Source organism: Conger conger, chromosome 9, assembly GCF_963514075.1.
Source record: "Conger conger chromosome 9, fConCon1.1, whole genome shotgun sequence".
In the NCBI taxonomy this organism is placed as follows: domain Eukaryota; kingdom Metazoa; phylum Chordata; class Actinopteri; order Anguilliformes; family Congridae; genus Conger; species Conger conger.
This window is the reverse complement of record NC_083768.1, coordinates 26,360,575-26,386,721: the sequence shown is the minus strand read 5'-3', so window position 1 is coordinate 26,386,721 and position 26,147 is coordinate 26,360,575. Positions and strand designations below refer to the sequence as shown.

At 38.0% G+C, this 26,147-nt stretch overlaps 2 protein-coding genes across 5 annotated transcripts in view; one reads left to right on the top strand and one right to left on the bottom strand.

Moving 5' to 3' along the window:
- Window positions 1-4,919, bottom strand: part of spidr (scaffold protein involved in DNA repair) — a 68,756-nt gene extending 63,837 nt beyond the window's left edge. For 2 of the 3 annotated variants that reach the window (XM_061255406.1, XM_061255409.1), the window contains exons 1-5: window positions 4,718-4,919; window positions 4,020-4,181; window positions 3,336-3,399; window positions 3,021-3,206; window positions 2,086-2,213 (exon numbers count right to left, since the gene is read on the bottom strand). In XM_061255406.1, the coding sequence (XP_061111390.1) occupies window positions 2,086-2,213; window positions 3,021-3,206; window positions 3,336-3,399; window positions 4,020-4,181; window positions 4,718-4,735 (558 nt within the window). In that variant the 5' untranslated portion in view covers window positions 4,736-4,919. Of the gene's footprint in view, window positions 1-2,085; window positions 2,214-3,020; window positions 3,207-3,335; window positions 3,400-4,019; window positions 4,182-4,547; window positions 4,683-4,717 lie in introns of those variants that run through there. The other variant, XM_061255407.1, reaches the window with a different exon arrangement.
- A 4,050-nt stretch (window positions 4,920-8,969) lies between these two features.
- Window positions 8,970-25,356, top strand: LOC133136324 (ethanolaminephosphotransferase 1-like). Of its 2 annotated transcripts, XM_061253689.1 has the most exons (11): window positions 9,058-9,122; window positions 10,585-10,653; window positions 10,954-11,782; window positions 12,740-12,844; window positions 13,617-13,691; window positions 14,808-15,073; window positions 15,423-15,531; window positions 17,483-17,531; window positions 18,290-18,470; window positions 18,952-19,134; window positions 21,436-25,356. In XM_061253689.1, the coding sequence occupies exons 3-11, from the start codon at window positions 11,719-11,721 to the stop codon at window positions 21,499-21,501; spliced, it is 1,098 nt and encodes a 365-aa protein (XP_061109673.1). In that variant the 5' UTR covers window positions 9,058-9,122; window positions 10,585-10,653; window positions 10,954-11,718; the 3' UTR covers window positions 21,502-25,356. The 2 variants fall into 2 exon arrangements, with proteins under 2 accessions (XP_061109672.1, XP_061109673.1); XM_061253688.1 differs by lacking the exon at window positions 10,954-11,782 and having other exon boundaries at window positions 8,970-9,122; window positions 12,736-12,844.
- The last annotated feature ends 791 nt before the right edge of the window (window positions 25,357-26,147 follow it).

Here is a 26,147-nt window from a genome sequence, read left to right as displayed (position 1 = left end):
TTTTCTGCTAGGAAAGTCAGAATGCTTGTTTCACTTGTTGGTGTAACATCGACCAACAAATAAGTGAAATGTACAAACTCCTAAATAGTAATATAGTTTTACATATAATTCCGTTCTGCAATGCTACAAATAATCAAAGCTAGGTTCAAAGTGGGTGTTAGTCATGTAGAAGCACCTCATGACCTGAGGGCTTATAGTCACAAACTGAAAATACTACTCATGGCTGACAGTTATACTCATTTCCTGGAGACATCCAGTCCAAGTATGTGTCTCAGAACACCTAGTTAACAGCCTTAGCGACAGTCCCCTTTTACCTCCACCACGGATGTTACGTAATGAAGTCTGCCTGTCTGTCCATCGATGACATACATATGAAAGTAATGCCTGTACTGCCATGAAATTTGCATTGTACATTCATGTTCCCAAAACGAAGAAACCAATTGCCTTTGGTGACCCCATGACCTTTCCTCTAGCACCACCATCAGGCCAAACAATCAATTTGTGATCGACATCTCAAAAAGTAAGACTGATTGCAAGACGTTCACAGGAGGAGGTAAATGATTGATTGTGTTGACAACATGACCTTTCCTCGAGCACTACCATCAAGTCAAACATGTCTGGAAAAGTAAAGGCTGGATTGGCACATTCATGCAAGGTTAGATTGTCTGTATTGGCAAAGGTCTGCACTCTACTCAATGTATTTTTTCTGGTTATAGTTATAGAGATGAACCAGGAGCACAACATAATTTTAAAGTCATCACCCAATGTTAGTTGCACCTGGTTCTTTTGCATTTTGTTTTTGTGAAAAGAAAAATAGTAGAATAGGAATGACTGCCCAAAGCGGTACATTGTCAGTAACCCAATCCAAAATGTATACACGGTCCCTGTATTAAAATATTGAATATTGGCTCCATCTAGTGGTACAAGATCATAAAAATGGCTGTGAGAAAATCCGGCAAAGATCCAAGTAAGCCAAATTACTTTTTGTATGAATTTTTTTTGGGGGTTCATTGGCAAATGAATACATAAATACGGATCTTTCTTACCAAGGTATAGTAGGTTGGAAGGAAAATATATTTCATACGGGAATGAAAGTGGACCTGCTTTGCACAAAGGGTATGCTGAAAATGTGCAAGTCTGACACTAACAATTTGTACTAATAACAATGTGCAACTTGTACCCTTGTACAATGTACCCTTAAATGTGCAACAAACTACAAGAAAATCTGAAATATGTTTTTTGGATGAATCATTCAAAAATACTTGCCATGTATGGAAAGCCAAGTATAGCTTATGTTAAGGGGCGTGCAACAATCTCAACAATATAACAGAAAGCACCACTGCGCTCGGTTATTGATCCAATATGCTAATCTACACAATTTCTGGTTCTTTTTAGCATATTCAAAAGCAAGTAATAATGCCATGTTAAAGGCACAATAGGTAAGATTTTTTGTGTTAAAACATTGTTAGAAGACCATTGTAAATCCTATCATTCCTATCATTGAAAACACATTAAACATAGGCTACCGAATTAGAGGAATGCCATTATAACCAAACAATCCTTTCTGGCTTCACAGCAATGTTATCAAGTCCGCTTATTATAAACGATGGCTTCTTTTTATCTTTTCAAGTTGCTGTTCAGAGACACAGGTTGTATTAGTTTGATTGTGCATATTTATGGACTTTTTTTAATTTATTGTTCTGCATTTTGGGATAAAATGAAAACCACAATAAGCAATATGCCGCTAGCCATCGTGTTTTCAAGACAAGCCAGCCAACTCGCGTGCCATATCGCAGGCAATTCCCACCCTTCACGTAACTCACCATTATGTCCACAAGGGGGCAACAGGCACAAATAAACGAGCTAAACGTAGTAACATCAGTGTGAAGAGCGCATTCAGAGCTGTATTTACAAAATAAAATAAACAAAGCTGACCTGGCAGTACACTATGCAACGCTGGATATATCGTAAACCATGAGAGAAGAAAACCAGGACAGTGCCTCGGTCGAGCTGCAAAATACATACCATATCCTCTGATCTAATAAAGGCAATGAACAGATGACTTAAGTCCCACTCTTTACTTACCAAAATTACTTTTGGTGATTGCTTTTTTTCCTTGGAAGAAGAACCAGAGTCTGAGATTTCAGCCAAACTGTCCATCTCTTCCCCATCATCAGTCAGATCACTGTCCCAGTCGATCTTATGAACCTCCTCTAAAGAAAAATATACACAATACAATTTTCACAAATTACAAAACACATTACTATAATTTGTTTCATATAAAAAATGGTGCCAACATGAGGCTGAACATGACCAATTTCCATCCAAACTTTGAATGTCCAAAAGCTATTTGCAGTCACATTTACGCGCACAATCCCCAATGCCATTTTGAGAGAATGGTTCACTGCTTTCATATGTGGCTTTTGCATGCAGTCCACAGGTGCCCAATTGACTAGTGAGGGTCACTATAGAGCCCTAACTGACTTGAACCCTTCCATCACCCTATGGAGCTACTGGCAAGAGCTGACACCAGCACAGCCTGGATGAGATCCGACACTGTGGGGCTCACCCAAATTGAGGAGGCATTCTGTTCTGAACGCTGCAGCTAGATGTCACAGCAACAGAACATCATTTCTGGATATTCATTCATCTGTATCTGTATCTGTATCAGTATCCACTATAGGGCAGATTACCAAGAACTGTATAAGAAATAAGTTATTTTATATTGAATAAATATTTAAGTTGGCTGTTCATAAGATTAATTGACATGAGTTTTTAGCACATCCGCCATACTGGGTAGGGCAAAGTTCAATACGTGCTGTGGGTGGCTTTGTGAAATTCTTTCAAACTAGTGGCTAGAAGCTGGGCAGCTCTCCGTACTGCATCAACAGGCATTGACACTTCTCAGGACAACCTGCCACTAGCTAACTACAAGCAAGCATAATGGCACACAGACATGACCAACCATTTTGACGGTAAGAGCACAACTGACACGGAATAGGGTGAGAGCCTTTACTGACCTTCTTGGGGGGAAGACACCGAGCTGAACAAGCCCAGGTATCTCCTGTAGGAGTTCTGGACCAGTTCTTTTCCAGGCCCACCACGGCCCTCTGTGGATGTACTGGGTTGAGGCATCTCATTGTCAGACATCTCACTCTCGCTGGAGTTCCACACAATGTCCACCTCACATGCCAAACTTCCCTTCACTGTACAGAGGAGAGCATCAATTAAGTCACAATCAAAATTGTGCAAGCTAAGTTTTATTGTAACTTTAGCATGAATTTGACAAAAAATATAGATTTTTTTAAGTTGCATAAAATCTCAGTTTTCTGTACCTGGATCGGGTGAAGATGGTACCAACTGCCTTGCAGCAATTACATTTTTCGTTGACGAAGGTTTCTGAAACACAAAAAGTTGCTTGGTTACCCTTCAAGGATGGAGTCTCACAGAGGGCAGCAGTGAGTAAAGGAATAACGTATGCACCAACACATTCTACACACACAGTAAGTCTTTTGGCACTGAAATGTATGGTAGTCATTCAAAAGCAACGTGTTTTGCATATATTTGTTTTACTTGTTTTGCAATTAACTGTGTGTATTTGTAATTCATGTTGGTACAAAATCAACCTGAGTTGGGTAGGGCAGAGAGGGCAAAAAAAGGAATGCAAATGATGTGCAGTAAAATCACAAAGTATATGTAAATTGGATAACAGCATTTTTATTTTTGCTGAAGGGCACACAGTACAAAATAACTTGATAACGGCATATTATTATTATTTGGCAGGGAATACTTTGAAAATATCGAATTATTTCTAATTATATGTATGCAAACTACAACATTATTCTGAGGTCTATTATGAAAATTCAAGGTTTATTTAGCGTTAAACCTGGGTAAGTAATTTAGGCATATGCTGCATAGCCAAGAACATTCACCTGCACTTGAATGTAGTTGAAAGAATTGGAAAAGAAATACATAATTTTAAAAACACAACGCCATACAGCTCTAAGCGTGTGTGCTACCTGTGCTGCCGGGGTGCCTAAGAAACCTTCTCCACGTCTTTCCCAGGACTTGACTGCAGAGGAAGGCTTACTTCTGCCCACAACAGGTTTCCTTTTGTTAAAGCCATTCTTGATATCATCAGGAAAGAAAAAACACCGACTATCTTTTGAATTTCTTTTACGCTGCAATAAAGAAAACAATCGTGTTTGTTCATGATTTAAATATGTACAGTTTTAACTCAAGAGAAAAGATAATATTCCAAGTCAAGTTAGGTAGCTTGATAACCATCCGTTTTAAATATTCAACGTTCTAGTTGTTGTCTAATGTTACTACAGTTTTCTGCAGATAATAATATAACAAGTTTTCTAGCTGGCGTTACGAATCTAACTTTGAAGTTTGGAACCGATTCGTTTGTTATAATAGCAAGATAGAAACAACACTAGCCAGCTGTGCTACTGTTAATTTAGCTACAAACTAACATAGAGCTAGCTAATGCAAGAATTGTGTAGCTCTAAAGTTAGCAGCTAGGTACCAAGGAATTTGCTCACGTTAGGTATGAAGCACATCGTAGGTGACAGCGAACTTAACGTTACACAGCTCAAACTACTAGGTACTAGGTTCTTTACTGTATGCTAACTAAGTTTGCTGACGTTGCCAAGCGTAGTAGCTAGCTATAACTAGCTAGCCATGCACTACAGACTTGTTGGCAGCAACTTACCTTTGTAAAATTATACATGCTTGCTAGCTTCGTGCAACTACTAAATATATGACAGTGTAGTTTTATTTACAAGTAGTTAACATTAACTACCTAGCTAGCAAGATAGCGTATGGGTTATACTGTTCCAATACTTCGTAGCTAGTTACAGTTCGTTTTGCTGAAACATTCTCATGTGTTCTCTTTCTGTTTGGCGCGGCGGTTGTCTAAAGGCCGACTATTGGCCAGAATTTCAGGAAGTTAACGTAAAAATATGATGCCTAATGGGATATGTAGTGACCGCCTCGTGAGAAGGGTAATTGTGTATGTGTAGAGAAATATGAGAGAGATGTTTCACTACAGATACAACTTTATTCTATTAAAAATATCCAATATCACAAATTCTATATAACCATTCAGGGACATAATCTAGTTACATAGGTAGCCTTGCTATAAATAATGAAGAGTTATGAGCAAGCCAATGGCAGACTGAATAAAGCTCAAACAACGGAAACTGCAATCGCACGATCCTGCCGCCACCTTCTCCTCTTAGGAGGTCAACTTTATTTTAATTTAGAATCAGGATTTATAAAAACGAGAGAAAGGTATAACAAAAACAATATTAAGCAAACCAACTGCGATTACATACAACAAAACAGAGAGCAAAATACAGTACTGAAAAAATTGTAGTAAATGTTGTAGTCCACACTGACCCTCACATGCTGTTGCCAGAGACAAGCTCTACATGACATTACTGTATGTAGATGTGCTTCTCTAACATTAATTGGCTGTATTCCACCAGGACTGTAAAATTGGCTAATGGCTATCCCATAAAACATTGGGATTTATGCTGTTAAAAACAGGATTTTACAATGACTTTGGTACTAAATTCATAACCATTATTTTTGACTTGAGATCCGTGCTGCCCACTGTAGACACAAAACTCGGATAATAAAAATACACATTTAACAACTCTAAACACTTTTTTCAATTGCTTGGGTACAATATAAATAAATCAAAAAGCATTTGTTCGCTGGACCAAATCACTTGTTCACGTTGACAGAACTTAACATCAAAGTATTAGCATTTAAAAATGAAGTACACACATTACTGATAAAAGTTGATGCAGGTGGTTCTGATTGTGAATTTGATATTAAATTGAACAATCATACCTGATTCAGTTGGAGACCTGCCCAGGTGTTGAGGGAATTTCAATGTAATCTTTGCAATGATGATATTGTTCAAGATGGACCCAGGACAAAATACAAACAAATGGCTGGATGATGGAGGGGGAGAGGGAGAGTACAGATTTGTGGTGCCATTCAACATAGAGGATGGATGTTGGATGCCGACAATCGATTTCTTTATCCTAAAACATTCATGATCTAAACATGGAATGTTATTACAGTACTCAGTTTCCATAAAACTATGCATAAGAAGTAATGTTACAGTTACTTACCATTTTGAGTAGTTGTATTCATTGAGAGGTCAATGCATTGTAATGAATGAAAAGACATTTGTAGCATATGTTATTTGTTTCTATAATTATTATGAAAACTATAATCACTTTTGAAATAGTGTGTGCAATTGACCAGTAGAAATGTACGGTTTTTGGTGTTTGAGCATGATTGATTGCTTTTGTAAAAGCAATTAAATGTTAATTCACAGTTTTGGTGCTGTTGTGCTAACTGTGTGACAAGTTCTGAAAAATTCAACTTGGTATCAAAAAATGCTTGTTGGCAATTGTAAAAAAACTGTAAAACAAACCTATGTTATCATTGTTTTTATTCAGATTTTGTTCAACGGTTCCACTCTCTTCTACTGCTCCACTGTTCCCTTTATGTAGAGCCACAAAAAGAATTATGTTGAAACATGTATGAAGTATTTTTACTGCAATATTAAAGGATTGTAAAAACAACTAAACAGTGAAGCTATAGGTATTTTGTGTGTGGATGATCTAAACAAATGTTACATGAACATTTTGGTTAGAAATTACTGAATCTAATTGTGGTTTACAGAACCAAATCAAATTGTTACAAAAAAATACAATTGTCCTTGAATCGACTCGCCGACTACTGAATCATTAATGAAATCACTGTGAAGGTCCACACCTCTAAAGGGTGTTTAAAGATATAAAGTATACTTTTTCTAATATCTGTTACATTGATCAGAAATAACTGCCCCAATTAAACATAACAGTGTAAGATATGGAATAGAAATCTTGAAAGTACCTCTTGACAATAAGGGATCATTTTGGGACAATTAAAAAACATATGAAAATGGAACCTTTAAGTCTCTAACAGAAAGTTTAGGTAAAATAAATGTATTTATTCAGTTTCTCAGGTGTGAAATACATGTTGTGTAGCATTTTGAATTGATGTCTAGAGTTATAAAACTGAAATGTCCTTGAACAAATGTACATCCAGTCTTGCTGAACAATTCTTTCACCTAGTTCATTTTCCCATTTAGATTTTCGAATATTATTTTATATGTCTTAGATATAACCGTATCTGTTTCATCTGGGGTGTTCAATATCTAATCCAGCGCAGACTGTTATGGTGCAATTAAAAATGTTGTTTTGATTCTATCAAGTGTCTAAGGTGGGATGAGGGACGATTGGAAGAATTTCTAATTTGATCCAAAGAATACCTGCCATATATAAATGCTGAATTGTGACTATTTTACAGGATATATATTTTTTACAGTGTTCCCCCCCCCCCTCACAACAGATCTTTGGCAATTACCACAAATGTTATGGTCTCAAAACTGCAACATCTGCCACTTTCAAAGCATCGGAGAGAAAGTAGTCCTTTAAATAAGAAGGGGTTCCATATGGAAAAGAGCTAGTGATATGGACATACCTTCTCCATGTTCTTTGTCACATGATTTAAATTTGTGCAGTTTTAACTCGTGCTGATGTTCAAAAAGATTATGGTTTTTGCATGGTTTATGTTTTGAAAACTGAAATTGAAATGAAACATTCTGACCATGTTCAATATTATTTTCAATCTAGTATTATTTAATTCAATTATTTCAGAAAAGTTATTTTCTCATCACAAGCAAAATGTGTTGAAACAACCTGCAGTAGTAAGGGAATTATCTGCCCAGGTTTGAAAATATAAAGCAACCTGCTGGATGTCTCATTAAGAAAATATTTAATATGAAATATTAATGTCATTAAGTCTCATACATACAGTGGGCTTCAGATTTATTGGCACCCCTGATAAATCTTCACAAGAAGTGCTGTAAACAAAGAAATAATGCAATTATTGACATAAGCTTTATTTTCCAACATGCGTGAAGTAGTGCACTTTATTGAACTGCATGGATTGGGTTACCTATGGCCTCCCTCACCATCTTCCTTACTGTCAGTGGGGATAGTATGCACTTGCATCCTCTTCCTCGCAAGTTTGCAACCATTTCATATTTTTTTTATTGCACTTACAGTGCTAAGTGGTATATTTAACTGTTTATGTATGTTTTGTACCCAATACCCGACGATTGTGATGGTAAATTACCATCTGTAAATTACCATTGACCATTACCATCTGTAAATTACCATTTGGCTTTTCCCATGCTGATGGTTGACAAAAGGATTTTTATACTCTAGTGAAATATAAAGTGATGGAATGACACAATATAGTTCCGAGACTGAGATTGCATTGCCAATATTGCCAATTTAACTTCGTTTGATTTTATTTACAATAATTGTTAGGGGTGCCAATCATTTTGGCACCTGTGGTTTTCTGGAGAAAAAAAAGTTTACTAAATAAATACATTGACACATGAGAGTAAATGTAGCTATTAAAACAAAAGTATATAGTTTCCCCTTATGTTTGAACATAAAATATAGATCATTATCGATGTTGTTTATTATACGCAGCCTTTTTCTCCATTTTTATTATGCCTGTAATTCTGGGCCCACTATAGGTCCGATGTTATGGTATTAAAAATTTAAAACAATTGACAAGCACGTATAATTTTGACTTGAAATGAAAACCATTACATCATTACATGGGCTAGAACATTCACCAGTGACATATTTAGGCTATTGCTACGCGCTACACTACCCCTCGCAAACGACATTTGAACGAGATTTTTCAGTTTGTAGTAGAGGCAGTAATTCAACGGCTACAACGCCTAGCTAACTTTTAAAAATCGGGAAATTCAAGTTCTTCCACTAACAGCTCAATGGACTCTTCTCCACCTGGTTCCCAGTCAGGAAGTGACGTAGACGATGCTCAAGTTGATAGTTGCTGTTGTGGTGATTCAGGCAGATGAAATCCTGAATGCGGTCCTTGTCACGCCCCACCAACATCGGGAAAACACAGGCGACTGTCTGAGAAAACTGGCAAGCACAAGCACTTGAAATATGTTTAACTACAATTATGTTACGTCGCAGCAACTTGCTGGCTTCGACAAATACAAGGTAAATATTTCGAACTTCAACAACACGTATTCGAGGGTGCATTTTGTATGACAGTGCTGCCGCATGTGCCTAAAATGATATTTGCTTGCAATTGCTGCGATAATTGGTGCTATGTAGCCTACAGCAATTTAACGCAGGGGTAAATGTAAGCCGCTAGAAAACGCCTGATGCATTTGCATTCAAACCACAAGTATAATTGTAAAAAATAAATAATATTAATAATAAAGAATCGTGTACTATATGGAAACCATTAGCTACAAGTAGTCATTCGCCATCAGATCCGGAGATGATGGTGACATGGACGTCTGGTGTCAGGATGTGTTAGCCACCAAGCTGCTGTTTTTTAAGCAATTAATTCGAGATGCTCGGGCTGTAATAGTTGCTAGGCTCGCTTGTATTATTTCAGTAAAGATGGCAGAATTTTATATGGCGGTAAATAATCGCGTATTTCACGTTTTGGCAATAGACTATTTAGAATTAACATTATAAGTGTGAGACATCTAATTCCAATTTCAATTTAATGAGTAGGCTACAATGACCCATGTTTTCTAGTGGGCTCATGATCCGTATCCATACGTAAACGTGTCACGTCGCTTTCACTGTGTTAAAGCTTTAAAATGTAAAGTTTAACAACTGAACTATGGATTTTAGATAGGCTAATATTGCGAGAAATGTAGCAATCTTTATTTGATTTGATTAATAGACTATTTTTATGCTCAGACTCGGCGCACGTCTATCACCTTTATGCTTCTAACTGTAGACTATAGTGCCGTGGAGCAGTAGCCTACTTTATATGCAATGTATAGCCTGACAACTGTTCCGATCCTGTTCTGTGCCACTTTATATGAGTTAGCTGAACAACTGGGGAAAAACACTTGATGAGTTAGCTGAACAAGTTGGATTATCTTGCACACGCTACACAGATGCTTAGCAAACAGAAGTTATGGTTTAGGTATATTTATACATTGTTTTTTTATTACAATCAGCCTTTCAATCTTCCCATTTAAAAAATGTAGACTAAAGAAAGTGGAAAATAGAGGCAGACCACTGCCTTTAAATAAAAATGAACCTAGGTGTACACCTGCTTGCATTTTTGTTTACATTTTTGTTTACATTTTTTATCCCACTATTCTTTAGATTTTTTCTAACTGTATATACTGGCCATTTCACTCTGAAGCCAACATGTACTGAGCTTCACAGTTATGTGATGGCCATGTCAGAGGATTGGACTGACATACAGTAACTGGTATTGGCAGACTGCAGGTTTGTGCTGTGAGACAGGGACCACCCTTAAGCTGTCTACTGGCATGGGCAAGATTCCACACTGAACCCTGGTCCCCATAGCCACACTGAAATCTCTCACTTTAGTATGGGTGAACCACGAGATAGCCTGCTTGCTGAGGTAATGGCAGCTGTTGTAGCATCACGGAACAATATTCATTTCACGTTTGTTTCATTGCAGTACAATGCAGTGGATACCAATCCGCTATCAGTGTATGTTATGCAGCATCTGTGGAACAGGATTGTGAAGGTGGGTTGACTTATGTTTTTGAACTCTACTGTATTTTAAGCACAATGTTTTTGCTGTATCACAAGGTGTCATGTTCACACATTGAGTTCGGCACATGCAGAATTCACTCAGTCTCAGTTACTCAGTCACTCAGTCTAAAAGGTCAGTTCATGGGCCTGTTCATGATTTATGACCACAAGCTATGCTTATCCATATCCTAAAATAGAATGTATGTTTAAACTTTTAAGTTTAAGATAGAACCAGTGCTCTGCAACAGAAAATATTGTACAGTCTTGACATTTTAATATTTGGAGTTCACAGGACCAAATGGCTTCCTTGATAGCAAGTGACTCCGGACCAGATCTGTGCCAGCCTTGGGCCAGAATCAAGGAAGATCCGGCCTGGAGTTGTTTGCTGTCTGGGTTATTTTTTGAGGCTTAATTATATTAGTACAAAGAAATACATTAATACAAAAAATGTAATTAGGGGCAGGCCATTTTGAATCTGAAAATGTAATTTCCCAATGGAAACGACAATAATCATTCAGTGACCAGAACCTTATCTGAATTTACAGAATATCATATTTTACAAAACTGTTTAAACTGTTTCTGTTTAAGGAAATTGTCAGATCACACTGTTGGTTAATGATTTACTCTAGTCATTGTCTTGTATTTTTTCCTTTTCTACAACGTACTGTAGATACTATACATACAATCGGCCCCAGAATTATTGGCACCCTTGATAGAAAAAAGGTTGTATTTAGTGATCAAAACAGATAATAATCAATATATTTTATACTCAAACATATAGGAAACTTATGTATATGCAATATGTACTTTTATTTCAATACATTTATTCAAATTTTTCAGTGTCTTGTATTAAGTAATCTTTAATTAAGTTTTTTTTTTCTGAAAGCCATAGGTGAAAACCAATGATTGGAAATAAAGTCAGTACAATTGGCAATACAATTTTACTTAATTTAGTCAGTCGCAGCCTTGCAGCTCAGATGCATCATTCCATCACTTTTGATTTCACTATTGTATAAAAATGAAGTAAGCATGCTAAATCCCTTTGTCATCCATCAGCATGGGAAAAGCTAAAGAACTTTCAATTCAGATGAGACAGATGGCTACTGACCACCACAAGTCTGGTAATGGGTACAAAAAAGTACAGAAATGGCTAAACGTATGGCTTAGCACTGTAAGGGCAATAGCGGGGTGGTTTGAGTAAACCCCTGAAACAAAGATCTGCTGAAAGTGGCTGCAGTAAAGGCCTGGAAAGGTATTTCTGTAGAAGATGCCAAATGATTAGTGATGTCCATGGGCTGTAGACTTGATGCAGTTATTGCATTTAAGGGCTATGCAACCAAATTTTAGACTTTATTCCTCTGATTTAGTTTCAAGTTGATACATTTAACACATTTCACTCTACTGTTCCCATAGTTTTGGACAGCACTGTATTCGTCAATTTTTGACAAATTATATATAGCTAAATTTAGTGCAGTCAGCTACAGGGGGACACCCAATACAATTATTTCAGTGACCATTTATCTAATTGAAACCATATTGTACTTTACTTTACTGATTCTGTATCCAATGTATTTATAGCTGTAGTTATGATAAATGTATGGCAGGTCATGCTGCAGTCCCTTTATAATAAAGCATACTAAATAAATAATTTTCTGTAATAAGCTGTACTTCTGCAAATTACTGAACAACTGTCTTGGTCCAAGAATAGAGCCTACAGATGTAAGCAGGCAGCATTATTTCATTGGGACACAGCTGTACTGTATGCTGCATAAGCAGCTTTCAGTGTTTATAATGGGCCGCAACCAGGTTCTACAACCTTATAGCTGTAGCTTCGTCAGTGCAGTCAAGGTATTAAGTATTAACAGTATCTGTCTCTGCTATAGTGCAGAAGCATAATAACAGGGCTGACTGTTGTAAAAGTATTTCCAGTCACAGGAAATCGACTAGCTTGCTAAATAGCTACCTGGATGGCATAGAATGCAGTTATCACTGGTATATTTTTCAGTGTTTCATCAGTAAAATCACACGTTAAGGGCATTAAATAACTGACAAGCTCATATTTTCTTCTTTTCAGGTAGTGCCCCTGTGGATTGCTCCAAATTTATTAACATTTACTGGTTTTTTACTTATTTTAATAAACTACTTCCTGCTGTCATTTTATGACTGGAATTACACAGCATCAGGTAAAGCATTTGGTATGAGTAGTGTTTTAATTATTTTTTATCAATAAGGATCAACATTTGAATACTAATCTTCTGAGTGCCTATTCCAGTATGCTGTATGTAGGGCATTGCTAAAGGATATACTATGTGCCACTATAACATTTATCATGCATTCATATCTTCAAAACATAATGTCATTAATGTGACCTGAGATATGGCCATTTCATCGATACATATCAAGTTGTATGCGATATGCAGTATGTGTACATGCATACGCAACACACACACACACACACACACACACACACACACACACACATGTTTCCACTCAGTGAGAACTTTATTAGGTAGACCTGTACAACAGCTTGTTAATGCAGGTATTTAATCAGCCAATCATGCAATCATGATAGCAACTAAATGTACAAAAGCATGCTGACATGGTCAAGAGGTTCAGCTGTTTTTCAGACCAAATGTCAGAATGGGGATGAAATGTGATCTATGTGACCGTGGAATGATTGTTGGTGCCATACAGAGTGGTTTGATTATCTCGGAAACTGTTGATCTCCTGGGATTTTCATGCACAACAGTCTCTAGAGATTGCCAAGAAAAACAAAAAACATCCAGTGAGCAGAAGTTCTGTGAGCAAAAACGCCTTGTAAATGAGAGGTCAGAAGGGCCAGACTGGTCAAAGCTAAGTTTTTTCAAGCAAAGTATAAAAAATCTGTCTAAAAAATACCTAATAAAGTGCTCGGTGAGTGTATATTCATAGCGTATATATTTGTAATATAAACAGGTCCTGGTTCACAGCATGTTCCAGACTGGGTATGGACTGTTTCCGGCTTGGCTACATTCTCAGCTTATGCTTTAGGTAAGAATGAGGAAACATTTTGATATGCCTGTGTTCTGTACTGTTCATAGTGTTCAAAATGATTAGTTAAAGAACCTGCCTAACTATGTAGAAGCAAATTGAGTAAATGAGAATACTGTGAGAATAGTATCAAATATGATAGATGCATTAGCTAGCCTTTCTTTGTTACAGTAGCTTTCCCCCTTTGTTATACACAAAGTAGACAACCCTAAAAATGGCACCAAATAATTATCTTTACACCATCTCTGACAAGAGGTGACATTTTGTTGGAAAGGTGCTAATTAAGGTAAATTATTTGTATTTTAACAAATTATAAGAAACGACACCATATGTTCAAAATGTAATAGAATCTGAAGTGGCAATCTATGATTTCCTCGGCTTTGGTGGATTTGGCGGCCACCCATGGTGACTGGCTGTCATAACTGGTCTTTTCTCCACTTTTACATTAATTACATTAATGGCATGGCTCTTATCCAGAGTGACGTACAGTTGATTAGACTCAGCAGGAGATCCTCCCCTGGAGCAATGCAGGGTTAAGAGCCTTGCTCAAGGGCCCAACGGCTGTGCGGATCTTATTGTGGCTACACCGGGGATCGAACCACCGACCTTGCGGGTCCGAGTCATGTACCCTAACCACTACGCTACAGTACTACAGTACTACTTACACATTTTCCTTCTTCTGGTTGTTGATGTAGTTTCCTTTTTTTGGTCACTTTATTACTTGTACTTTCATCCATTGTTGTAAAGTTACTGCAAACAAAGACATCTGTGCTTGAACTCCTGTTCCTCTTGTGTTCATGCCGCTCAAACTCTCCAGCGTTACTGCCGCAAGTATGTGTCACACAAACTATGCATCTTCGCACTCACAGCACTTGCTTCTTCCTTAGGCTTCCCTGGTTTCTCTGAGTACATTTACATACAGGGTGGGAGTGGCGGGCCCTCCGCTAATTTAACATTTTAATATATAGAAATTAAATTAAACAAATCACCTCACTGCTCTCAGAAATTGTACCTCTGTACAAATACTTATGTACTTCACTTTATGTCTAATGAAGAGTAACAGATGTGTTTAACAGTTCTTGAATATGCAGCGTGTGATATGGCTCTGTCCCACAGACTCGATAGACGGTAAACATGCTCGGCGCACCATGTCCAGTAGCCCTCTGGGAGAGCTCTTTGACCACGGCCTGGACAGCTGGGCTACCTCCCTCTTCAGCCTCTCGCTCTTCTCTGTATTTGGGATCGTCGAAGGGAGCGGCATCTCGTCCTACACCTTCTACTGTGCCCTGTGCATCGTCCTGCTCACCTTTATCCTCTCTCACTGGGAGAAATATAACACTGGAGTTCTCTTCCTCCCCTGGGGGTATGACATAAGCCAAGTGGTGAGTTTTGCCCCGTCCCCTTCCTAAGAATGTGTAAGAAATTTGCCAATCAAAAATATTAATTTGGCACACTTGAGTCTATTAATTAGCAGCTCAATGAGATCTCAGAATCATTGAACGAGGTGTGCTTTGTTAGGGTTGGTGGGAATAAGCAAAAACCTACAAGACTCCAGGAACAGGGTAGATTTCTAAGGAGCCATTTCCATGTTCTACCTCTGTTGTAAAAAAAGTGCATGGCATATGATATATGTATTTGTGGTCACTACTGTAAGTCAGTAGATGCAGGAGAAGCTTATTGTGTGTGACAAGTACTGTCTTTTCTAAAGTTTATTTTTCCCCCCTTTCTTAGACGCTAATTGTTGTGTATCTGCTGACGGCAATAAGTGGGATAGAAGTCTGGTACAAGCCTTTCTTCTTTGGTTATTTCTTTACGGATGTATTAATAGCCATGGTCATAGGTAAGTCTAACATTACTCTCAGTGCATCGGTCCATGTGTTGATCAGTATCTTTAACCTTCGCACTTTCATGACCTTCTTGTGATGCTGTCACTACAATACATGCCTATGCAGCAGTACACCTATTTAGAAACGATATCTTAAATGAAAGAAGTTACTATTCAACAGGGTCTTGTATTCCGTATGTAGAGTGGAACAGTGCTTAAGAGACAAAATCACTGTTGATGTAGGCCTTGATTAACTTGATCACCCATTGAACACACATTGTTCATTTGCGTCTTCACCAAAGAACATCTTATCACTGTACACACCTATCAAACACATGCTCACTCTCCTTGGTGAACATGGTAGAGCCGTGAGTGGTTAGACAGATTTTATTTTTGGAGTTGTTATAACACTTCTCAAAGCAGTGACTGCCATTATAATTTTTGTTCAGTTTTATTGATAACATTGCGTCAACACCTTAACTCATTTAAATTGGAATGTTTTTTACATTGGTTATAGTTATTGCTATAGACGTCATTCTTGGTGCAACCTGCCAATCGCTGAATGACTGCCAATAACAAAGATATCATTGGGATCACAAAAAAAGATATTACCTCTATATGAAAATCATGCATTGTCTTGTTATTTATTACTCATGTAGATATACAATCTCTAAAGCATCTTAGCACTCGGCAGAGGTTACTCCCCAATTTGGAAAAATTACATAATTGTTGTAAAAATAAATTAAACACACTACATTGAAAGCCCAAGGTGACATGAGGAAGAGTGACATGTGGGCAGCATTAGGGAATCCAGCAGTAATGAGCAGGTCGAGAGGATCTTCAGCTCATACTGCTGTCAGCTAGATGGCATGCTAAAGCCTAAGGTGGCTGCTAACCAGCTGGCTATCAAGTTAGTTAGTTCAGGGCGTATTCTTTATCCATTATTTCAATCCTCTGTAGCATTTAGCCTGTTTCTCTGCTTGCCATACAGTACAGAAGGTGAACAGGGAGTTTGTTGATGGGAAGTCTTAGTAATAAAATGTTCTGGTTTGATTCTCCCCTGGTTTGAGAAGAATCAATCTGATTATTATGTTTGAGCGTGGCTGGGGCTTAAGCCTGAGCAGGCATCTCGCTTGAAGCGTATCTTAAGTGCACATTTGACAATAATAATAAGAAACAGTTTTATGATTTTTAAAAAAGCTACATCTGCTGCCAAACTTCATAATGTCAGCAAGATGACTAGAGCCAGGCCAGGACACATATATCAGATATACTGAAAAGTGTACTGGGACCTCGTACAAATATTTATGTTTTCCAGTCCTTACAAACATTACAAGAAAATATTTACTGAGTGTGACCTCACAGTCACTGTAGTTATTCCAACAGATTGTTCTGCTGCAGATGTAATCATGGCGTGAGCCGCTTTGCAGGGAGAATACTGTGTGAATGTGACGTTGACTCAAATGCGAAACAGCTGGCCTGGCTGCGGGTGCTGCTGCTCTGAGCACATATGAATTTCATTACATTACCCGGCCCATCAGTGTGGCCTTTGTTTCCTATAGGGGTGGAATCTCATGCCAGGGTAGTGTGTGGTGGCCAAGAGAGGAAAACAAAGAACTGCTAAGAAATGCCATCTAAAAAAAGTTTTGCTACCACTACTGTCTATCTTGTTTTTCTGGCCATGTTGATTGTTTTCTTTTTTCCTGTGTGAGTACAGATTTTGAATCATTTAAAACCATTTGTACATGCTTTTACATGTCCGTTAACTGGTAACTTGTCTGCCAATGTTTCTTGCTTTCATTGAGAAATGAAGTGCCAGCATTTGCTGATGACAGGCATTAGTGCTGACTAACAGCTTGTACAATCACCGATGATGTGAGCATTCATTGACTGGGCGTGCTCATTCATGATGCAAGTCTTCACTTGTAGTATGAGTGGTCAGCTTGTGGGTTTGTCTCTTTTCCAGGCTGCAGTGCCTTCCTCTCCATACCCCAGACACTGTACAACATCTATCTGTGAGTAAACATCGCTCATTCATCTTGCTGTGTTCTTACTTATGATGGTCACACAATGCCATGCACAGTATCTTTTTTCAATAATTTGTTTACATATCCTCCCTTGCACACATAAGTTCTTTACTGTTCCATGGGTTGAAGTGTAGAGATATTTAGCAGTGTAAGCTTAAAGGATTTGCACACTGTAATACAATGCGTTATCTAACATCTCTGTTATCTAACAGACTGCTTAAAGTGATTTTAAGCTTTGCGTTACAAAATGCAGTGATACAGTTCTTGATACTCAAGGAAATGCACATAAATTGCACAGATCAATGGATTTAATTATTAACGGCAATACGTCTTCTACATAAAGGAAAATACCACACAGAAATGGTCTTGGCCAATAGGAATTTTAAGTGTTACAACAGTAAGTGGACTTTACCCCTTGTTTTTTTTTCTTCACATTGCTTTGTGTAATATATTGACACATTTAACGATTTTAAAATAATTAAATCACGTTCTGGGACTTGGGACCGGTCTTGTCTTTCTTTTTAATGGTGATTTGATATTTTTCATTGTGTGCTGCCAAAACTGAACACAACACACTAAATGTGATCTAAAGCACTGTATCGTTTCACTACTTTTGACGTTTCTGTGAATATCCCAATATTGACCGACTTGAACCCTATAACCAGATGCCAGAGTAGGCTAGTGTTTACCGCAGTGCATAGATCAGCTGGCCCTGGCTGCTCTGATGGAGAGGTGTCTGTCTCCAGGGCTCACAGGAGAGGGACACTCCTGAGGAACTCACTCTATGAAGGGCTCCTGCCCCTCCTCTCTCCCAGTCTGCTCTTCATCCTCCTCACCATATGGGTCATGACTTCACCCAGCGACATCGTCACCCACAACCCCAGAATATTCTGCTGGATGACCGGAGTGGCCTTCTCCAACGTCACAGTAAAAAACATTCTTTCTTTATGGTCAACACACAGCATTGTTTAATCTGTTCCTCAGAGAAGCACAGTCAGTTGGACAAAACGGATTCATTTCTCTTTTTGCTTACTGTTTTTACCCGTGTAGGTTTGAAAATGTACTGAACTGCAGTCCTGCTTTAATTTGTTCTACATTGCCCTACTTTAATTGCATCTTAACAATGCAAGGAAACTTGAAAAGAATAGTGTAGGGCGTTGTCCCACATTACTTATGTCCAGTTCTACATCACAATCTATTATTGTAGATTAAATATGAAACTCGTTTTTATCATATTAACAAAGTCAAATAAATTATGAGGAAGAAATAAAAAAATAAAAAACCCCAGAATGTTAAGACACATTGAGGCCGGCTGGAGGATCTAGAACTGGAAACTGGAAATGCTCCTGTGGTATTTCTTCAGTTTAACACTCACCTTTCCCCATTGTACTTTCTTTCTCTCTCAAAGTGCAGACTTATAATTTGCCAAATGACTGACACAAGGACTGAGGCGTTTCACTGGCTCCTGCTTCCATTAGCTGGAATCAGCGGCGGAGTCGCTACAGGGGTTCTGGTGCAGAGCGAGTTCCTTTGCCTGGTGGCCTACAGTTCCCTGGTCACCGGGGCTCATGTTCACTATGGGGTCTGTGTGGTGAGTGTTCCCATACTTACACAGTACAGCATGTAGCAGGAAACGGGTTGTTCATCCCATCTTGGTTCATCACTATGCTAGAAAACTGTTAAAACAGTAATGATAAAAGAAAAATGGCACATAATTGCAATAATTGTACATATTACATTACATAACATTATTGGCCCAACGGCTGTGCAGATCTTATTGTGGCTACACCGGGATTAGAACCACCGACCTTGCGTGTCCCAGTCATTTACCTTAACCACTACGCTACAGGCCACCCCATATATAGTTAAAAACGAGTTCAAGAAACCCCACTAAAAGCAGCCATATAAATGAAATGAAAATTAAAAGTATACCTAGAGTGCCAAAACCACTCTGTCCAGTTTTATCTCAAATTATTCAAGCATCTTAGCCTGTGACATCTAAAGAACTGGTTCTATTGGTTGCTTTGTGTGCGTAGTAATTCTGATTTTAGCATTGGAGAGAATAAGAGACTCTTCTTAAGCCACATACTTAAGACATGGAACCATTCTTGCTGCAATTTTCAATACATGTTATACATCTTGTGCATCTATACAGTGCATCCGGAAAGTATTCACAGCGCTTCACTTTTTCCAAATTTTGTTATGTTACAGCCTTATTCCACAATTGATTAAATTCATTTTTTTCCTCCAAATTCTACACATAATACCCCAGAATGACAACGTGAAAAAAGTTTTTTTGAGATTTTTGCAAATTTATTAAAAATAAAAAACTAAGAAATCACATGTACATAAGTATTCACAGCCTTTGCCATGAAGCTCAAAATTGAGCTCAGGTGCATCCTGTTTCCACTGATCAACCTTGAGATGTTTCTCCAGCTTAACTGGAGTCCACCTGTGGTAAATTGAGTTGATTGGACATGATTTGGAAAGGCACACACCTGTCTATATAAGGTCCCACAGTTGAGAGTGCATGTCGGAGCACAAACCAAGCATGAAGTCAAAGGAATTGTCTGTAGACCGCCGAGACAGGATTGTCTCGAGGCACAAATCTGGGGAAGGGTACAGAAAAATTGCTGCTTTGAAGGTACCAATGAGCACAGTGGCCTCCATCATCCATAAATGGAAGAAGTTCGGAACCACCAGGACTCTTCCTAGAGCTGGCCGCCCGTCTAAACTGAGCAATCGGGGGAGAAGGGCCTTAGTCAGGGAGGTGACCAAGAACCCGATGGTCACTCTGTCAGAGCTCCAGCGTTCCTCTGTGGAGAGAGGAGAACCTTCCAGAAGGACAACCATCTCTGCAGCAGTCCACCAATCAGGCCTGTATGGTAGAGTGGTCTGACGGAAGCCACTCCTTTGTAAAAGGCACATGGCAGCCTGCCTGGAGTTTGCCAAAAGGCACCTGAAGGACTCTTAGACCATGAGAAACAAAATTCTCTGGTCTGATGAGACAAAGATTGAACTCTTTGGCTGAATGCCAGGCGTCATGTTTGGAGGAAACCAGGCACTGCACATCACCTGGCCAATACCATCCCTACAGTGAAGCATGGTGGTGGCAGCATCATGCTGTTTTTCAGCGGCAGGAACTGGGAGACTATTCAGGATTGAGGGAAAGATGAATGCAGCAATGTACAGAGACATCCTGGATGAAAACCTGCTCCAGAGCGCTCTTGACCTCAGACTGGGGCAACAGTTCATCTTTCAGCAGGACAACGACCCTAAGCACACAGCCAAGATATCAAAGGAGTGGCTTCAGGACAACTCTGTGAATGTCATTGAGTGGCCCAGCCAGAGCCCAAACTTGAATCCGATTGAACATCTCTGGAGAGATCTGAAAATGGCTGTGCACCGACGCTCCCCATCCAACCTGATGGAGCTTGAGAGGTGCTGCAAAGAGGAATGGGCGAAACTGCCCAAAGATAGGTGTGCCAAGCTTGTGGCATCACATTCAAAAAGACTCGAGGCTGTAATTGCTGCCAAAGGTGCATCAACAAAGTATTGAGCAAAGGCTGTGAATACTTATGTACATGTGATTTCTTAGTTTTTTATTTTTAATAAATTTGCAAACATTTCAAAAAAACTTCTTTCATGTTGTCATTATGGGGTGTTGTGTGTAGAATTTTGAGGAAAAAAATGAATTTATTCAATTTTGGAATAAGGCTGTAACATAACAAAATGTGGGAAAAGTGAAGCGCTGTGAATACTTTCCGGATGCACTGTACATGTTACACACAGTTTTGGTTACCAAAACTGAAATGACACTGTATAGTTTTACCAATCTCCTTTGACTATTATTCTGTACTTCTATACTACTTACATACTTCTTTACCTTCAGGTGAAACAGCTGAGTAAACACTTGAACATTTACATCTTCTCTCTGGATAAACGGCATCAGGAATAACTTTGCCCACTGACCTAGAGCTACCATGATGACTTCAATCAAACTTTACTGTTACAAACCGGAAAAAATCTAAATACTGTACTACAAAGACCAAAGGGGTATGGGATTAGTATGGTTTCAAATGTTGTGTCTGAGGAAGGTGTTGCAACTTCTCAGGTAAGCAATTGAGATATTGGAACATTTAAAGTGCCATTTACAATTTTTAGACCTGAAAATAACACTCTATATTTGTGGGACATTCTCAGGAAAACATGCTTTTTATGTGCCCAGACTATACATATTTCAGGGAGGAAACCGCTTCATAATTACAGTTCAAGACATTGTGTTCAAAATACAGTAAAATAAATGTAAAGAAAAATTACATTTTAGCATTTTAGGCCATCCCGCACTTTTGTTCAACCCCACCTGTAAAAATAATGGAATCTTCCATTTGACATCATTCTTGAGGAAATTAAGTTTAAGTCTTTTGAAGAACATGGTTAGAAAAGAGATAAGCTCATCTTATGTTTTATCTGTTTTTCATGTCTGATTAAGCTTGTCAACTCTTATTTAAACTTCTATACTGTTACATTCTATTAAGAAAGTCCAAGAAACAAGATTTCTAAAAGTTGCCATTGTGGTACTATGGGTTGGAGCTACAGCCATTATTGGACATTTTGTTCAACCCTGTAACATTGAAGTCACACTTTTTCTTTATTTTTTTTTAATTTATTTTTTTAGTCTCTCACTTTGTCTGTCCGGGAATTTAATTCATTAAATTAAGTTCACTTTGAATTGTGCAACCTTGTTGCACTGGATTCAGCCCTGTTACAGGATGAATGTGTTATTTTTACTATAATAAAATATATTGAGGTAATAATGGGCTGTTTGTGAGTGAATATTATTGTCACACTCACAATCAGTTGAATATATTCAGCAATATAAAAAATACAGCGTTATTTGGATTAGCAATGGTCTGGGAATTCCAATTAAATTCATACTTATGGTAATTCTTAAACAAGGACATGATGGATATTTATCTGGTAGTGGTGGAATATTTTGAGTCGTATTTATGGAACATTATCTAAAATAATGTGTAAAAATTAAATATAAAATATAAAAGATCATTTTTTCCTGAGGTGGGAAAATAGTTTTGAGGTATGGAATAAGGCCTTTATAAAATTCTATTAGTATGATTTAAAAAATATACAATTTCTTTCCTGAGTTGGCAAATCCAAAAGGTCACATTTTCCTGAGAATGTCTTTTATACATGTAAGAATACTGGTACTAGAACTGTAACATCTCAAAATAAATATGTTGCTAATCTCATGCGTAGAACAAAATAACTGATCTTGGCTACAGAGACTTTAATAATGGATAGAATGGCAATTTGTTAATGGAAATGTACGTAAGAGCGATGTTGATATCTACTTACGTAAGCAACTAGCCTAGTGGACAATTTGGGAAAATATGAAATAACTGGCCCCAATGTGCATCACACATTGGCAACATTATTTATGCAGCTCTCGTGAACTGATATACGAATAAATGGGACTACAATGTGGGGCTTGAAGAAACCATGTTATACCATTTTCCAACAAAAACAAATTGGTAATAAATGGAACACATTTTGCACACAAGCAAATATGCTCAGAATAATGTGTGGTTACATTCTCATGGAAATGTAGCTACTGAAAACACTGCTAATAGGGGGTGAATGGATAGCAAGTACAAGCTTAAAGTAGTACAATTGCTTGATATTACATCTCACTCAGGAATTTACAGATTTATTTATCTACTGCCCTGTTCTATGTCAACACTGTGGCATTTATAAACCCATTTACTACTGCCAAGAGTAATGAGCTGTTTGTATTGAATTTACTCAGCACACACTGTTCAGATTCAAAAGCTCTAGAAGTACAAAGCTTGAAAAACATCTATTGCACTCAATGTCTTCCATGTCAGAGAAGTATAATATGATCACATTTTAAGCAATATGACTATGGCAAAACTAACGCAAAGGATATCCAATTTTTACAGTAGTAAAGTAGTGAGTCAATGCCAAAACAAAATGTAGCATTGACAAATTGGTTTTTGAGTCTTATTTTATTAATAAGTAGATACAGCATTCCACTGCCAGTACTTTGTTAATCCAGTTCTGTAGAATTTGACTCATTTTATTGTAAAATTGAGATCTATATTTCTTGCATGTAGTTTTCATGTAGTTTCAGACTTTTGTCTCTGGTTGCACAAATATGCATTTTAATACATCTGAATGATGCCATGCAGATTCTACAAACGGCAGCAGGATAGGCTTTTAAGTGAGGAGATTGATCTTGCTTCTCTGTTGAAGCTCTGGTGTTGCAATGACTGCAGTGGTTCAACCGGCCTATCCGCACAACTGAACATTCAAAACTTGGAGAAAGATTTTGGTTTGGGGGAGGGTACATAGCGCAGTCACTGGATGAGTCCTGGAGTTGCCATTTCCTCCAGATGTTTCCTGCCTCAGAATCAATCATATATCATCCAGATTCACTTGGACAATGAAGTCAGGAAGCCCTTGCTTTCTTTGGGATTTCAAATTGACCTTTGCGTTATCATTAATGACAAAATAGCACCAGAATATCCAGTGGGGATCCTCAGTCTTAGCCTTGCTGGGAGGCCGACTGAAGCCCTTCGCCACTTTAGAGTTCAAAATGAGAGGCTCCTATTTACAAAGGAAAAATACCAGCTAATCACAAGACAGAAATAAATCATTTCCACAAGTTGGAAATTATTTTAGATCTCAACATTGATTAAAAACATTTATTTGCCATTTGAACTCAATTGCTGGGGGAAAGCCTGGGCAACCCTTGTGCCTGTTAGTGAAGGTGCTCAACCCCAGAGCAGGCTAAACACTATAAGCCTGCATATCTCTGCCAAGATTATTATTAACTGGCTATGACAGGTAGTCCATGGCACTAGGACACAATGGGAGAGTGTGGATTTGAGTCAGCCTGGGAACCATTGTGTGAGTGCCACTTACATACTCATTAGACACCAACAGGTTCCTAGTTGCCATCACTGAACAATATCCCTCTCTTCTCATAGGTGCTAGTTGTCCTGTAATGCCGTGTAGCTTATAGCACAGCACAGCCCCTGGTTTTTGGACACACATTACAGGCTGCCTGTAACACCTGTGTGAGTGACAAAGCACTGACATGCAGAGTAAATCTGGCCATTCTACAAAATGGGGAGAGAAGAAGGAAACTGGAAACCCAATTAACAATAGAGCAGATTACTTCAGCTTTGTCTAAAATAACTAATCATTGAACAATAGACTGAACAGATTGCAAGTCCAAACTTGAAAACCTGAATAGGAACATACAAAAGCACATAGTATTGCCTGTTACTGTAACTGATTTTGAATGTAATGAATTTTAAGTGTTGATACACCTAGAAATGTTGTTTTGAAAAATGTGGTACGAGTAATATTCTCTAAAAGTGGTTTTTAGTAGTAACAGATATTTTATAATACAATTCAAACTTAATATCATGGACTGGTGTGACTCATTTTTTTAGTGTAAAATGTGTGCATTAGATTTTTATTTTCCATTAATATTTCTGCAGGTTGCGTCCTTGCACGTATTATTTTTCTCCATTTTAAATTTGTACCCAATAAAAAAAAGTCTGATGCACTTCGCTGAAATGTTTACTTGTACATGGTTATGCATTGTGTTTAAATACATGGATTGCCATCCTCATGCCAATATGCAGAAGCCTGTGTGAGATTAACATTCCCTGACCCTGAAAGAGTGGACCTACATTCTGATGCATTAAATATCAAGCCAATGTTTTACATTTTGTACAAATAAAATACTTTATCAAATATTGCAGTTGGATGCATGAAGTAATCGGTTTGTCACTTTTGATTACCCTGATTTGTATTAAGAGGCTATATTGTCTATACCTCCGATTATTTTTATTTGGCTGTATATACATTACATACATCCCAAAAATGTTTAATGTGCAGCTAAAAGTGACGCAAGAGCATGTTATAAAGTTTTATGATGCGTTGTGTGTTCAGAGATACTCTTCTGCATACCACTGTTGTAATCTGTCACTTTCCTGTTAGCTTTGACTAGTCTGACCAGTCTGGCCATTCTCCTCAGATGGCTCTCATTAACAAGGCGTTTCTGTCTGCAGAACTCACTGGATTTTTATTTTTCTTCATTTTTTGCACCATTCTTTGATTCAGTTTCTGAGATACTCGAACCACCCTATCTACCACCAACAATCATTCCACGGTCAAAGTCACTTAGATCAAATGTTTTCCCCATTCTGATGGTTGATGTGAACATTAACTGAAGCTCCTGACCCGTATCTACATGATTGTATGCATTACACTGCCTCCACGCAATTGGCTGATTAGATAATCGCATATAGGTGCAATAAAGTAAAAATGTTCCTAATAAAGTGCTTGGTGGGTGTATATATTAGTCAGTAAAACACAGTCCAAAACTTGTACAAGTAAAAATTGGGAAAAGTAAAAACTAAACCAAGACCAGAACCAGAGACAAGGCAGAACAACAACCAAGGAGACACCAAACAGTTGAGACCAGACAGAACCAAGGTGAAGCCAAACCTGAAAACACATTCAGTATGGTATGGGGAGAGAATAAAAAAC

Bases quoted from the DNA above. Each gene is read 5' to 3' on its own strand.
- LOC133136324 (XM_061253688.1), top strand. From the start codon at position 9,066: ATGTTTAACTACAATTATGTTACGTCGCAGCAACTTGCTGGCTTCGAC. The intron at 9,123-10,584 runs GTAAATATTTCG...GTTTCATTGCAG, and splicing joins CTGGCTTCGACAAATACAAG to TACAATGCAGTGGATACCAA. The intron at 15,532-17,482 runs GTAAGTCTAACA...TCTCTTTTCCAG, and splicing joins ATTAATAGCCATGGTCATAG to GCTGCAGTGCCTTCCTCTCC.